The sequence below is a fragment of the Halictus rubicundus genome, chromosome 1, assembly GCF_050948215.1.
Source record: "Halictus rubicundus isolate RS-2024b chromosome 1, iyHalRubi1_principal, whole genome shotgun sequence".
Taxonomy (NCBI): Eukaryota; Metazoa; Arthropoda; class Insecta; order Hymenoptera; family Halictidae; genus Halictus; species Halictus rubicundus.
This window is the reverse complement of record NC_135149.1, coordinates 11,383,239-11,399,760: the sequence shown is the minus strand read 5'-3', so window position 1 is coordinate 11,399,760 and position 16,522 is coordinate 11,383,239. Positions and strand designations below refer to the sequence as shown.

The 16,522-nt window shown below is 48.4% G+C and overlaps 1 protein-coding gene across 5 annotated transcripts in view; it reads right to left on the bottom strand.

Moving 5' to 3' along the window:
• Hr38 (Hormone receptor-like in 38) overlaps positions 1 to 16,522 on the bottom strand; it is a 72,551-nt gene that overhangs the window by 3,979 nt on the left and 52,050 nt on the right. For 3 of the 5 annotated variants that reach the window (XM_076787502.1, XM_076787487.1, XM_076787503.1), the window contains exons 2-7: positions 8,021 to 8,241; positions 4,978 to 5,228; positions 4,081 to 4,614; positions 2,558 to 2,885; positions 2,048 to 2,350; positions 1,447 to 1,681 (exon numbers count right to left, since the gene is read on the bottom strand). In XM_076787502.1, the coding sequence (XP_076643617.1) occupies positions 1,447 to 1,681; positions 2,048 to 2,350; positions 2,558 to 2,885; positions 4,081 to 4,614; positions 4,978 to 5,228; positions 8,021 to 8,241 (1,872 nt within the window). The remainder of the gene's footprint in view (positions 1 to 1,446; positions 1,682 to 2,047; positions 2,351 to 2,557; positions 2,886 to 4,080; positions 4,615 to 4,977; positions 5,229 to 8,020; positions 8,242 to 16,522) is intronic. The other 2 variants (XM_076787493.1, XM_076787500.1) reach the window with 2 other exon arrangements.

Here is a 16,522-nt window from a genome sequence, read left to right as displayed (position 1 = left end):
GCTTAGCATCTTCTATCGCGTCACCAACATGAACGTACCCTAAGGTCGCGTTCACATTGCAGCTTCGATTCTCGATAAGAGCGAAGCGTAGAAAAAGGACTCGTTGTTTTACCATGGAAATGTTCGCGTCGGAACAAAGCGAGTAAAGTCGACGAGCATCTATTCATTCGTCGAAACGTGCTTATTTCCGGTATAATCCTTTACATAATTTAATCCCCACCAAATTGACTATTTACAATCCTTCGCGATGGCTGTAGAAAAATGTATCAACAACAGACAGAGCTGTATCTTGAACAGCTTCTATCGACGCAACGATCGACGCTCTTCTCCGCCAGTATCGAAGGTGCGATGTAAACTGGGCGATAAGGCGTTACTGTATCTTTCCCTCCTTTTCCCCCCGAAGTTCCCGGTACGTAATCATTGCGACGACCGCGACACGCGTGGATCGATGTTGCGTGCAATCCCGGGGTCCGAAAAGCCGCACGCACGTGAACGCGCTCGCGGAAAATCACTGTGAGACGTATCGCGTGCAAGCAACCAACCAACCAACGACGCCGGCTGGCTCCTTTCGTCGTCGCATCAATAACTAACCGGCCGATGGATAAATAATTTGTCTCGCAGACGGACGCGCGTAATGAAGACTCGCGGCTCGGAATGGACGAGGGGAAATAGAAACCGATCCAATCGTCGGTATCCCCTTTTATTATAAATCGTGTTCGATCTCGAACGTAAACGGCCGTTTGTTCATTTAGTGCGTCGGACAACGACGACGGGCGGAAGAAAACTGTAAATTACAGACCGTTCAAATGGAAAATAGGACCGCTCAGCTAAATGAGAATAAAATCGTACTCGGGCTTTGTCGCGAAGGACACGACACGTTCCTTTCAATTAGAGTGCATTCGAATTATTGTAGAATTACTTTTGGCTGATCGAGAGTTGAAGGAGTCTAGAATTATTCGAACCGTTAACACGTTGACTGCCATGTCACCCATATGTGGGTGACGGAACTATTTGTCCAGGTTTTAAAATGAATTTTTACGTTAATATATTCATTGTACCGACTAGGATCTGTAAAATGCAAGAAAGTTGGAGGACTACTTAATATCATACTTAATTCATTTCACTAAATAACTTACTTCGATTTTATGGAATTTTTGAGGTTTCTAGTTTGGCAGTCAAAGTGTTAGAGTCCTGATCACGTCCTTCGCGCTCCTTTTAACCTCTTAAGCACTGTACACCACTATAGTGGCTTCCGTGGAAAGCATCAGCTTTTAACAGTAACGTCACTATGGCGGCTTTTGTGCCGTCCGCGGGCCAGGCGCGCGAGGTTAATCAGAATTACCAGAAAACTTTTCTTAGTCGAGGCAGGAGCCGAGTAGAAGCGATTGCGAAGGCTAAGACGCGTTTCTTTCGATTAGAATGATTTTCTTTGGACCGTAAGCTTACCAGTAACGAGGGTGAGGGCGCACAGACAAGCGAAAGCGCTGGTGTCCACATCTAACACGTGGAGGGCCTTGGAGAACTCCAATATACTATGCAGCCAGTCATCGAAGATGCGCTGGCACTGTTCAATCGCTAGTACGACACCGTTGCAGAACGTCAGCTGGGTGGGTTCCAGTTCCGTGCGATGCGCCAGTCTCAGAACAAAGAGCTCCAGACTGGCCGATTGGAATAGCAGCTCCTGGAAACGCACAGGGAAAAAAAAGAAACGACGATCAATCTCTGACAGTCTCGATCCGCTAATTGCTTGTGATCTCTTGACGGAACGGAAGAAAACAAAAAGTGAGAAACATCGGGAAGACGAGCGTCGTCCGTGAGAGAACGTTTCTCTCATCGGCAGCTCGATGCAACTGCCAGACAACCGGCCAATCGAACGGTCGATTAAACATGTCGTACACTCGTCAGGGATGACCTTTTAGAAAATGTACAAGCTATCGATTTCTTTAACGAAAGCTCCCCGAACGGATAATGCCCGGTTCTCGGTCGATACTTAATAAGAAATGGCATAAAAATTGCTACGCGTTTTTAGGTAGACTGAACTAGGTACCTGGTCCTCCCGCAGCAGATCCGTGAAGCCTGGTATCTTGTCAGCGAAGTTTCGGATCACGTCGATGGACGGGGTGAGGAGATTGTAGAAATGTTGCGTCTTCTCCGCGTCGTCGATCGGCGGATCGTCGTGGCTCAGTATTCGGTACTGAGAGTAGTCTAAACTGGCCGGCATAGTGTCCGAATGTGCCCGCAGCAGAGCCTTGATCAACGACACCGGAGAACTAGGAGGAGATTCCTGAGGAGACTTCGGCTTCGAGGGTAACCTACCCCGCCGACCCTTCAGCGAGTCCGTCCTGACCACCTGGGGAACACACGGTTCTTCAATTTTCCGTCCGGACTTGCGTAAATAATTTCTGTTTCTAACAGGATTCTATCAGGAGGATGTTGCATTAAAGATAACAATTCCAGATGGAATCGACAAGAACTAATGCTTTACGATGCTTCTTCACTTCGAAAAATTTGGGGGATCGGGATGTATGGTAAATTTATGCGAAAGGTGTAAACTCACCTCCTTCACCATGCCGACCTTCAAACACTTCTGGTAGCGGCAGAATTGACAGCGGTTCCGCCGGCGTTTGTCAACGGGACAGGCTTTTTCGGCCAAGCAGACGTACTTCGCGCCCTTCTGCACGGTCCTCTTGAAGAATCCCTTGCAGCCCTCACAGGTACGCACACCGTAGTGCTGACACGCCGCTGTGTCGCCACAGACGGCACACAATTGACTGGGACTCGGTGGTGCTCTCTCGTTGCTGGTTCCGCTTCCGGGCGAGAGAGAACTCACGGAACTTCCGGATCCGCTTCCGGCACGCGCTTTCGGCGACTCTGTGCTGCTGCTACTGTCAATTAAAGGATAATTCGTTAATAATCTGTGCCAGAGTGTCAATCGATAGAGAATTCATTGGCACTGTGCTGCTGCTACTTTCGGCCGAAAGAGTTTGACAATTCATCGACAATAAGGGACTGTCGGACATTCGGCAGCGAATAGTAGACGCTGTCTCTTCCAGATGCAATTTAACCTTTCGATCATTAGCTCGCAGGGGTTGAGCAATTATTTACCAGTGAAGATACACAAACACGGGAGAAAAACGTATTGCGGCAAATTACGGCGAAATGAGTTGCAAAACAACGCCGCGTATCTAATTAAATTGCACATTCGCGGAAATCGATACCATGTTTTGACGTAGGAATCGATTAATCTCGTCGTCGGACACGCGCGAAAAACTAGAAGCCACAATATATAGTACAAGGTGTGAGCCTTGTAATCGTGTCAATGCTATTAATCTGTTCTCGGTACGCGAGTTATTTAATCCCGGGATAATTGTGTAAACAAATCGCTGATCACGACGATCCGGATAGGTAATCAAAGTTAATCAAACGTCTAATAAATGACCGCGAAGTCGCTGAAACTTCACACGCTCCGCAAATCGTTCGCGAGGGTTGCAATCTGACCGTCGAGTATCCATCATCAAACCCCTTTAGTTAGGCTAATTTCGACGATCGCGAAAGGAGGTGTTAACCTTCTCGATTGGTCTCGTGGATTACATGCGCATGGTCGGCCACGTGGGGCACGTTTATGTACACCCCGTACGAAGAATGCTTTTTAAATTAAAAGTAAGCTGTAGCATGTTATCTGTATTCTCAAACTATTGAAATAAGACGGAGCCTGGAATATTCTCTTTAACAAACGTTTAAAGGTGACAGGGTCTATCAACCCTTTCAGTTCGAACGTCGATAAATCGACAACATTGGGTCTATACGTGTAATTAATTATGTGCATAATAAAAGATCAGTACATATTGTGTATTTCTCTGTTATTCAAGACTCCGATACTTCTAAGTCTAGTTCTCGGAGAAAGAATCCTCGTTTGAAAAAAACAAAGGTTTGAACGCCACGTGTTCACTCAAAAGTTAATCAGATAATAATAAAAATTCCGAGCCGGCCAGCAATCGCGAAGGACAGCCGCGAAAATTTTATAAACCCCAAAAAGGATCCGTGGGGGTTGCAATGTGCTGATCAAGTGTCCATCATTACCTCGTAGACTCTAGCCTCTGCGTGGGTAGCGACGCCCTCCTTGACCGGGACGTGCCAACGACGACGTTGTCAACGTTCGGGCACAGTTCTGTGGGAGCAACGGGGGTGGCACCTCCAGTGATGGCTGGAGGAGGTCCATACACCATGGGCACGCTGACAGCAGCCCCGTACGGCGAGTCTTGTCGATGGTTTGCCGGGGATGGGACAGCGGTTGTCGGTGTAGGTGCGGTTTCTGTAGCGAAGTATCCTTGATGATGGTGATGGTGTTGCTGTTGGGGAGGCGGCGGGGGCTGCTGGGGCTGATGAGGATGATGATGGTGGTGATGGTGGACCCCGCCGGGCTGCTGGGCCTGCTGCTGATGATCGTGGTAGGGGATCGTCGGCGAAAATTCGGTGGGATAGTGACCGGTGGCGCAGGGGTACACCGGGTTATCATAGCACTCGTCGTCCATCTTTATGCCGAGGACCTGGAGCTCTTGTCTGGTGTACCGTGGGGCCGTGTAAGTCTCTTGGAAGCTCGGCAGGGGCGTAGAACTGCTTGAAACGGGTTGGGATTAACCCTTTCGCTGCCAAACAGCTGGGACATGCAAAAACTGCCAGGGCCGATTCGATGTCTCTCTCGTGTAGGAATTTTACCGTGGCAGCTTTCGTATGTGCATTGTTAAATTGGCACGCTGCCAGTAAAAGGATCAACCTTAGACAACTATCGTCCGGGATAGCTCATTAACGAGAAAAATATTGTTACAAAAGTAGTTCATAAAGAAACAGTTGACGTCTAGAAACACTTGGCGGATCGTCTGATGTCAGAAGATTCAGATGTTCCTATTGTCATTTTCACAACAGTTGTCTATGGTTAAATGCCAGCGGGCCAAAAGCAAAATCCAAGTCTCAAAATACCATCGGTACCTAAGCGAGTCCGCCTGGACATCTTCTGGAAGCGGCGCCGCGGTCTGAGGCGGCTGAGGCGGTTGCTGGTGGTGCACTGCTGCCTGAGGCTGCGCTGATTCGTCTGCTGTTGGCACTCCTTGAGGATTACCGAGCTGCAGCTCCGGAAACGGGTCCAGCTCTTCAGGAAGGCTGCCCGTGTCCGATGGGTCCGTGTACGACGCGCTTAACAGGTCCGCCAGAGTACTACATCCGAAAGGACTCTGCGGGCAGACGGGCAAACGTCCTGTAGAATCATTGGTCTAGACCCTGGACTCTAGTCTAGGATTCCGTACACTCGGACGAGCACGTTGGAAATGCACAATCGATTGTAAAGTCTCGGATACGTACGAAGGAACGCAGTGACTCTAATCCTAGATTTTATGCGCAATTAAATCTAAAATTTCGAGTAACAACTGAACATGAAGATGACCGCTCACTGTATCCTCAGCAACAAGCAAACGAGACGATCGTTCACTGTATCCTCTCTACCGAAAATAAAGTTCAACTGAAGTCACTAGAAACCACCGGCGATTCAACAGTAGGAAAACTAATCACTTGAGGTACGCGTTGGAAGTCGGACAGCCCCGGACCCGTGCGAGCGGCAAATCGGAGTGCTCGACTGCAAGGCGGTAACATTGTTCGCCTGCAATTGCAGCCGGTGGTCGAGACATCGATGTACAGTTGAGGTGCGCAGTGAGGCCGTCGGAGAGGATTGGCGAAGCGAGCGCGTATCGCGTGTTGCCTATAATTCAACCGGCCGGGGAACAGTGAAACGTCGTAGAACGTCGCGAACGAGCACTCGAATCCTTTCTAATACGCGCACTGAACACATCAGTCGCTTTTTCTTGAATGGAATCGCTGCGATTCAGGCGGCTTGTCCATCGATCACGGAATCAGCAAAATCAAAATTTTGTACATTCACTGCAAGACAGCAGCAGCCATTTAAGAATATCTTTCTTCCTCGTAATAATTTGAATGTGTCAAAAGTATAAAATTTTTCTGCTGTATCAAATCACAGCGTAAACATGAACGCGTCCGTATCCGTTTTTCTCGTAAACGCATATTGACAACTTGCAAACATCAGAACTCAAGAAAATATCAGGAATGCAGTGCGGCTAAATCGTGGGGATGATGTTCTCGAATGTTTCAGAAGAGTTACATTTAGAAACGTTAAAAAGACAAACGCTGGCAGCGAACTAGTATTAATTAACTGGAGCAGCGTGTCGCGTCGTCTATCATTCTCGAACGTGATTGAGCCGCGATCGTTTGCGTCGAGCACTGACATCGTCGGACCCGGAGACGTTCCTCCGCACCGTTCAATTGTTATAAATAATACCGGTCGTGGTGCCCGTCCTATGAATACCCGGCTGACATTTCGCACAGAGATTATTCGGTTCAGCGGGAGATAACGCGATTAGAAGGAGATCGATGGGAATGGAGGTGGACATCGAACGAGTCACACACGATTCCGGGGAAACATCGACGACGCAACGGGGTGAAAAACAAAGCCGAGAGTCCTGAAGGAAAGAAGAACAACGCGAGGAAGCGCGAGCGATAAACAGGAATAGACGGGAGGACGTCGTCGGAAGAAAAGAGGGATGGGGTTGGATATTCAATTTGCCAGGTTGGTTCCGGTGTTGGGCTGACATTTCGTTTCATCGCTCCCTCGGGGACCAGCGATCGGAGCTCCAGCCTTCCATGGTCTCCACGGTCTCTAAACCGCCACCATTTTTCTTCACCACCCTTCGAGAGCTTCCTCTAAGCAATTACGACACGTAGCGAAGGGAACCGCTAATTTCCTTCGACCAGCTGTTTAACCCTTTGCACTCGGCTGTCCCCTCCAAGGCACCGCCATAAATTACCATACCAAGCGTCTTTGCTTTTCGCAAAATTGCTAAACGTTCCAAGCGTGAAAATATTCTAGATTCGACGAATCGTCCGAATTCGAGAATCCGAATAGCTTTGAGCGCAAAGTGTTAATTAGCCGCGGTGATCAGACATGATTCGAAAACAAGTGGGAAAATAGGGGAACGGCGGGGGAAGGGATACGAACAGGTAGGACGACACACAGGATCCGGGTACGTGGGCAGGAATGCAGATGGTGCACGATAAGCGAATGCAGATGACGATCAAGAACGCCGGGACGTAGGAGGGCAGATCTTGTTACAGGTCGGGCTAGACTCGCGGAGTTCGCGAAGTGCGGATAAGATACTGAAATAGTGAAAGTATCGCGCGCCTCTAAATACGGGATTCGATAATTACCGGCTCGACCAGGCCAGACGCTGCGAATTCCGCTGGGTTAACGCCGGGGTAATCGGTTTTCTAAAGATATCGAGCGGAAATTGTCCGCGTAAACAAACTAAAACATCGAATCGATACTGACAGCGAGCAGAGAAGGCGCACCGGTGTTGAGAAGTTAAGGAAGTCGAGCAAAACTGACTTCGCAGCGAGAGCGAGATAGAGAGAGAGAGAGAGAGAGAGTGAAAAGGTTGAAGAGGATGAGCCCTGCTCTTTCCTATGGTATCTTTAGATCCAGCTATTTCCAAGTACTAACCCTGAAGGCAACCAGTTTGAAAATTAGAAGAACGAATCTGGGCCTACGACTTTCTCTGACTGTACCTTAAAACAGCACGATCTGTTTTGACCCCGAGAGTCAAGGTCGTCATTTCGGCGATTACATTAAATGAACAGCTATCACATAAGGTACAACAGAAAGACTACTGAGTCTGCAAGAAATACTTCTACAAAAATATTTTTAAAAGATTTTTTAGACTGTAAAAGAGGTCCAGCCAGAGGTTCAGGATCTACTACTTAAAATTCTAACTACGAGTTTACTGTCAATCTCTGCCCTAGCCTCGAGAAACACTTCGTTTCTTTCTGGTCGACTAGATCGCTACGAGTGATCGTTGGAAACAAGAAGCTCCAGGAAATTGTGTCTGTCCGAAATGGTTCCGTCTAAGATTTGACAGTGGAGGTTGGTGGGAAGCACACGAAGGTGGGAGGATCAACTGACCTGTGTCTGCAGAAGAAGCATACTTGACGTGAAGGCGGTGGTTGTGGTGGTCGGAGAAGAGTGATTCGTGCAAGCGAGAACTGGAACGGTAGCTGTCAGGGGCCGTTGCTGCCGCTGGCGATGCGGCTGTTGCTGCTGGTCTACGTCGTTCCTCGTAACAGCAACCGCGCGTTGGCTACCGTTGCTGTTGTCGCTGTCGCCGTTCGGCGAATGTAGCTGCCCTGCAACAGAATACATCACCATGTAGCAACACCCTCTATCAACCCCCACACATTCTCCGAGCTAAAACTGTCCCAGTCCTTCAACTTTTCAGGTGACTCGAACAATTCTAACCGGAGTCACTAACACAATGGAATGGTATCAAAGCTGTGGCTGAATTTACAGTGGGTGATGGAATCGGCAGAATCAGTCGCTTCGATTAACGATTTTACATTGAAGCAGTTAATTGTTGAACGAAAATCGTGCTACGCTGAACGAGTAATTCTTCTTCAATGAATTAGTGAAGTTCAGGAATTGAATATAGTATCGGGTATATATATATTGTATAATTAATATGGTTACTGTGTGGCTCTTCGTCATCCCATGCGGTTCTCTCTCGAAGTGATTATTACGGAGACGATATCGATAATGAAAGATTTTTCTCCCTCTCTCGCAAAGATGATATTTAAAGAAGCTAAATAATTTTATAAAGTGAAAAATTGCCGGCCACCGGAGAGCGTTGATTACGATTGATGGACCGGTCGTCGTTTGATCGATCGTGTTCAATGGATGACGACCTGTCAGTGCCGATATTCGAAATAGCAGAGGATTGATTATAAATAATGAAACCGGTCTGTCTGCAAAGTTCCCGTCGCAACGAAGACGTTCATTGTTCCCGCCGCGGACGACACCGCTTAGAATGGAAACTTTTCTGACAAGCGTCGGACTCGTTTTGAATGCGTTGGCGATCGCGCGAAACGGGCTCGCGGACAACAACGAGAAACGCTTCGAACGCCGACGACCGGAAGAAACGGAGGAGGAACGTGTATTTTTTTTTTCTCCTCTCGGTACGTACAATATCTGTGATACTGAGAGCGACCGGTGTCCATGGTGATCATGTCTGCGTCGGATTCCGGGCGTGAGATCGCGCGTAAGATCTCGTGACTCGCGCGAATGATCTTAACGAGGATCGACTAAATTCGGACCGCCAGGCCAACGGTGGCCTGGCAGCCGATGGGTTTCGGAAACCACTTTCACTGGTTCGAAATTCCTGGTCGTCGAAGCTGGCTGCAGTTTTGACTCCTCGAATTGACTCGGATCGGCTTATCGGTGCCCCGAATCCTCGACGTCGACTGAGGTCCTCGACGTCGACGGTTCTTCATATATAGGGGATGCTCCGACACCCCGGGGAGACATGAAATCATTGGCATTTAAAGCGCCTAGGCCCTACACCGACAACCGCCATACCCCCTCGATTATTATTACGCGATATTATCCTTAACGCCCGGGGGATGACTGTGTCGACAACGAGCGCGATGCTTGGGTTTTATTGGTGCTAAAAAGGAATCAAAGTCACGCTTAGAAATTCTGTCCTACGTGTTTTAGTGCCTCGGACACCAGAATTGTTTGGCAAAGGGATTTTTCGACACTGTTGAAATTCCTGGGAAGCAACTAAATCTGTTTGTGGTCGATTGGATATCATTTACGATGGAGATCTTTTTGTGATGTTAACCATCCTAGTCTCTGCTGGGAGGTAGCTGAGTTCGAGGCACAAGAATTATTTAGTAAGTCGACTGACAACTCTCCTGATACTGTTGACACGTCTGAGACTTAGCTATCGCTACATTGGATAATTTGAACGTTATTTGAAATTATATCGAAATTACCCCTATTTTAGCTGGGACATTTAAGTCATTAACTTGACGAGAAATGAATTGAATAAAAGATTGACAGTTCATTGAAAAACGAGAGGACGCTGGAAAGCGATATGAAAATATGAATAAAGAGTTAAAATTAATATTTTTCTCGGATCAAATGTATAGAATACTATATCCAAGCTGTATTCATTTATTAATCGACGAGAAAAGCACTAAATCAACGATCTCTCTACCTAGGCCACCCCAATCGGACTCCTCTCTTGATCCATCGATCACTGCGATTAAACAATGTAAATGCCTTCGAGAATATGTTCGGCACACAATACAAGACCCCCAAAGACCCCGGTAACCCGATCGAAGTAAACAGATGTCCTTCGCACCACCCCGAGCGCAAAGATCGAAATCCTAGATAGTCGGAGCTCGGAAGTCTCGGGCTCGATTTAATTTCGCATCGGACCACCCAGTGTTTACCTCATGGTAAAAATCATCTATTCAACTCTCGACGCGATTAACACGGGGTGCGGAGGGGTGCAGCGCGATTCGACACAATAGCCATACCGATACGGCGAATTATCAAGAGCTGGAGGGGTCGTTCACCAGACAGCATAGAACACAGAACTGGTCTCTACGATAGAGACAACGATCTCCGCGCGAAAAAAGCTGTCGTCGTAGTATAAATCGGCCGGAGAAAAACGGGCCCACTCTCTCCCACCTCTAACCTTTCGAATTCCCCCCCCCCCCCCCCCGGCTCTGGGTAACCTGTCGCTGCGGGTAAGGTGGCCGGTTGCCAATTAAGATAGCTCGCTCCAAAACAATGAGAGCCCTATCAGACAGCGGTGATCGGCGAATCCGCTCTCGGTTACCGATCTCCCACCTACGGGAGCGCCTGCGCGCCTGCACAAATGAAAGACAACCGTGCGGCGTGTCCGTACGTATAAATGAAAGAGACACCGTGTGTGCACCTGAGACTGGGTCTGGCACACGTGCACGGAAGGACCCGATTAACTCTAGAAACGAGAGCCCCGAGAGCACCGTAGGCAGGGTAAAAGCAGAGGCAGCCCGGGTAGGGTAGCGAACGGAACGGGAAAGAGTAGGGCTAGCCGAACAGCGTGTGCCAAGTGGATTACACCGGTGTACACGGCCCTCCCACGAACCACGCCTCTCCACGTGCCACCACGTGCAGCCACGCCGCAACAAGCGCGCCGCGCCGCACCGCGCCGCAACGGGCTCTTCCAAACCGATTTACTCTCTCATGAATTAACCACGGCCGAACCCTTTCCCCCGCGCAGACCCTTCCGCTGAACGACGCGCCTCCGGCATGCGTGCACGATACTCTCCGCGAAGGAGATAACGGGTCGGGGTAACAGGCCCCGGGATCTTGCTCGGGATTGATGGCAGTGTGGGCTCGGGTACGATCCGATCGAACGGTTCTATAGTTGTGCTCTGTTGGTGCAGCGTTTCTCCTAGTTCCAGGTATGGACCCACTTATATTTTCGCGATTTTTCTTCGGGATTTTATCGGGCTGATTCGCGCTTTCGACCGCGGATTTGACGCGTTTACGAGAATAAAATTACACATTCGAAGAATTCAAAAATACTATTGCACCGTCTTCAACTCTGTACAATTTTTTCCAGTAAATTCTATCATTTATCCAGAGTTTCCGGACGTTCCTTATTTCGCGATAGAATTCTCCCGTTTCGTGTTTCGCAACGAATTTTTCTAATAAATCCTACCGCTTATATCAGACGTTGGCGAAGCATTCGTTCTTCTGCCGAAGTACTCTTTCATTTCATACGTCATTTATGACGAAAATGAGTAGGTGAAACGCAGAACAGTGAAATATTACGAGCGATTACATTAGTAGTGAGTTCTTAAAATTGTAAAAAGGAGAATAAAGTCTAGCGATTAACTCCGATCACATCTCGGACAGAGAATGAATATATCAAAAGCCCTACTAACACGAAAGGCAGTAAATGTTACAGTAAAAATTCGAAGCGACTGAGATCTTCTATGCATTTCCAGTTATAGAACACTTCCCTGATTCTTTCCCAACTAACTGACAGTTCTGAACCCGTCGATTCATCGAACAGGTCAGGAACGCGTTTCCACGTCAGCCGGAGGGCGCGACGATGACGTCGTCGAAGAAAATGAATCTATAAATACCGTCTTCTATCTCCGAGGAGTATTTTTCCCCGTGAAAAAGCCGTCAAAGAGACACCCGCCGATTGAATAATTCATGAGCGATATCAATTATCGCGGCTCGAACGTAAACGCTCGCGACCAAAGGAATAAAACCCTCGTGCTCGTCGTAATCAGCCGGATAATTTATCGATCATTTCATGCCTAATTGTGATGCGCGTCTTGTGACGTCACCTGTCTTCTTACCTCGAGGGAATTAGAAGCGCGGAAAGTGGGTCGTCGTCGTTCTCGGCGCCGGCAAAAAACTCACGTTTCGTGGCTCCGACAACTGTTACGCGATTACTTGAAGAGATTCGCGAAGAACCGCTTTGGTTGGGTATCGCTCGATAGCATCGTCCGGTCCATCAGTCACTGATAAGCGAAACCGAAGATGGCACGGAGATACTTTCCCCGCGATACCTACCGTCGACGACAAACGTCTTTCGCAATCCCCACGGATCCACGGAATTCCTGCGTCCGATTTCGCAACGGGAGAATCCCCGACGTGTTTACACGATCCGCGACCGTACAAGTTTTCTCCGGCTGCAACGCGGACGTCGATCCTGGGCGCGGTCTGTCAACAGCTTCCTGACAACGATCGCTCCGTCGTTAAAGTCGACGCGAATGATTTTTCCCGAGATTTAACGACGGGACCGCGTCCGTCAGACTGACGGACTTCGGGTTCCTCATTTTACGATTATTACGAGACTATAAAATGGTAAGTTGACGGATAAATTTGTGAAAAGTGTGTCTAGTAACTGGGTCCAATTGCGATAAAATTATCGTTAAAATTTCTATTCCTATATTATCCGATATAACATTTTTAACGTTGTGAAAGAAAATTGATTTTTCAACAGACTTCGAGAAAAAGGAGGTATGCATGTTCTTTTATCAGTTCTATCTGAAAGCCCACAGTTAAGTGTCCATATCAACACCCCCAACTATCGAGCTCAACATTCATCCCCATTTCTTAGAAATAAAATTTGTCTATATACAGATGAAATATTAGAGCCATGTCTATTACTGGCCAATAATACCTACACTTTAATCAATCTTTTTTCAACAACAACACCAAAGTCAGAGATTTCCTAAGTTGTACATTTATGCTCGATCCCCTCGTATACCCTAAAGTGATCATTTCTTCAAGAAAATTATTTTCGGAGAAGACCTCATCTAAATGAAAAATGTCTGTGCAACCTCATGGAAAAGGTGGATGTACGAAGGTGTGAGAGCGTCACCGTGGCTGACGTCTTCGAAGTAGAAAATAATTTAGTTAAAAATAGTGGGGCATTTAGCGGTCGGTTTAATGAAATGGCTCGTCTCTTATGCAGGCACACCTCGCCTAGCAGCGTTAGGCAGGCCAGGACGGCGCTGCGGGTGCGCGTGCGTGTGCACGAGAGAAAGTAGGACCTGATCGTGTCCCGGAGTCATACGACACATAATCGCGCAACGAGATATCTTCGATTCAAGCTCGCGCTCGGTTCGCCCACACGAGCCAGACATCTCTCCGGCTGGACGATCGTAATTAACCCTTTCACTGCTAAGTAAAGGCAATCCCGGTGCCGGATCGTCCTCGGCTTTCCTCTTGGATCGCAGTTTTGAGAACCTGCTGGCCCGACTCCGTTCCAAACCAGCTTTTCCGGCAGGACAGCATAAATTACGGAGGCCAAAAATTCGAATTAAAATTTCGATTAACGGCCGAGGAACACTGTGCCACATCGCGAAGAGAAGAAGCAGGTATTCGCCTACTTTCCTCCACGACGTTCCGCTTGGATCCCACTTCTTAGAACCTGCTGCTTTGACTTCGGATCAGAAACAGCGTTTCTGGCCATGGCGACGTAAACTACGTTACCAAAAAATTTGGATTCTTTTTTTTTTTATTAACGTTGCATGTCGAGGCACTGTGCCACATTGCAAAGAGAACAAGCTGGTATTCCACCTGCTCAACTTCTGCTGCCCTCCGATTCATATAAAAATGGAACTACCGAGCAAAAATAGACAGTTTTAAGCACAGTTTCTGAATGTGGGCGCCGAGAGGATCGGGTAGGCGTTCAAACTTTCCAGCGACTCTATTTTCCATGTTTCCAATCTGACCTTTCTAAAAGTCGAGTGCATAACCGCGTTTCGAAATTTTGACGATATATAAATAATCGAGCCCATAGGTGGTAGTAAACAAGTCTGTAAAAAAAAAACATCCGCTAGGAAATGTCGACGATTCAGGATTGATAGCGCTCGCACAGAGTCATACAGGAGAGCGAAGAAAAATTGGTACAGCAGGAAGCACGCTATAAAATCGAGAAGCTCGTTCGGCCGCGCGATTTCGAGTGTAACACCTGCGTGTAATTCGATTGGAAAAGAAGACGTTAATGCAAACTAGTTTGCGAGATTAACGCAGCGCGACGGCAGCGGCGATGATCGTCGATCAGTTAATCATCGCGGACGTTTCATCCCGTTAGTCCTGTAACAGGCTGGCGTTACGTGTTTTCCGCGTCAACTGGAATCACCAGTGAATCATGGGACCGATGTTCCTCTCGATACGTACATAAATTAATTTGAAAGTTTCCAGGCAACGGTCTAAAACTGGTCCGACGTGTGTGCAGGCCGCCGCAGCTTTCTCCTTCGTTGGATTTAGTGAGAGATCGACGACACCGTAATTAGGGGTTCTCGCTTCGAAAACTCTTCATTCATCCACGTAATCGCGGGCTCGATCTTCGGTAGATCTTCGGTGGATAACTTCTGATAATCTTCAACGGGATCGAATTACCGTATCCCACTTCGAACTCGACGAACTCGACCCCTTTCGCTTGTGCTCCGTGTTTCCCGGCCGCTCATGAAGTTAGCATAACAGACAACCTGCAATTCCTCGGAACATCGATCTTCCTCCGCGATACTCGGAGAAGATTTTATTCAGTCTTGTCCTGTGTCCGGATCGACTCGATCGTCCGGAGGACATTTCTCAAACGGTTGGTTCCAAAGTTTCTTATCGATCCTTTGCTGGTTGATTGTTTCCGCTGGTATAGTAATCGGTGGATGAAGTAGGCACGGATCAGTAGTTTTCTGCGTTTATACAGTTGAAATTGACTCCTGTTCGTTGTAATCGATGCGATTTTTCTATAAAAATCCGTATTATCATTTGCAAAGGGGTAAACGTGTGGAACGAACACACAGCTTGCCAGAACTCCCAGCGATAGCGGGATAGAAAGAAAGCGGCTGTTCGCGCGAAAAGAATCGATCGGTCCAGGGAACAATCCCGGCGGATAGCGACGGTTGCATCGGTTACGAAACCGTACGGAGCGCCTCGCTCCTGGCTTTGGATAATCCTGGCGTGCCATCGGAGAGCCCAGGAGAGCATCGGATCGTCCTGTGCGCGCCACTACTGAATGCAGTCGGGGCCGCATTGCAGCTGCACCCACGAGTCACAACATCCTTCGTCGTGTCGTTCCCTTCTCTCCTCTCTTTTCTGCTGGATGGTCGTGGTGTCACGCCACCGTACCCTTCCCACTTCTTTATTCCACGGCGCCTGGATGCACACACGTACTTACGTCTGCATACGCGGTGCACCGAGAGAAAGAAAGAGAGAAGGGAGCTGGATGAGAGGCGAAGCGAGAGAGACAAGAGAAGAGAGAAAGATGGAGAGAGAGAGAGAGAGAGAGAGAGAGAGAGAGAGAGAGAGCAAAGGAGAGTGCTCCGACCGGAGCTAAGCCGGTCTCACGGTAGTTCTTCGGGGTCAGGGGGCGATATACCTACCTACCTACCTATCAGCCTGGCTGCTCGAGCCTGCGTGTCGCAAGCGACTCTCCGTATCCTCCTTCTCTCTCTCTCCCTCTCTCTCTCTCTTTCTCTGTCTTTCTTCAGCAAACTATCTCTCCTCCCTCGCCTAGCCGACGTCGAACCTCTTCTTTCACCTCCATCGACACCGTAAGCCGCACTCTAACCCGGACCGCGCGAGAGCCGCCTCGCGAGAGCTAAACTCGCTTTTGTATTCTTATTGGCGCGCGCGCGCTCGCGCGGAGGAATCTTTTATCGGGAGAGGTCAATCCACCGGGAACGTATCTAATCTTTCCAGGGTATCTGGACAATTTGTTTCAGACGGCTTTCCTGGTCCCCGTTGCCACTTTCACAAATCCTTGATTCCGACGAGTACTCCTGCTTCGTCCTCGCGCGACCCAGAGCGGAGGATCCTCCGCCGATCTCGGCTCTGGAAACATTTCTTTCGAGCCATTCTTTGCGAACGTCGCTGAGCCGATGCGTCCTGGAACGGGCGTCTTCTTTGGACATGTTCATTGTGTCCTTTTACGACGATTTTAATTAAATTCGTAAGCAGCATTCGATCGCAGGTCGACCGGAGCTTTAAAGGAGCTTGCTCGGTGTAGCAACTCAATTATTCGCGCTCGAACACTCCGTTGCGTCGTGACACTGCGTCAACTAGTCCGGGAATGTGTCCTGCATGTCGACGCCCGTTCATTGT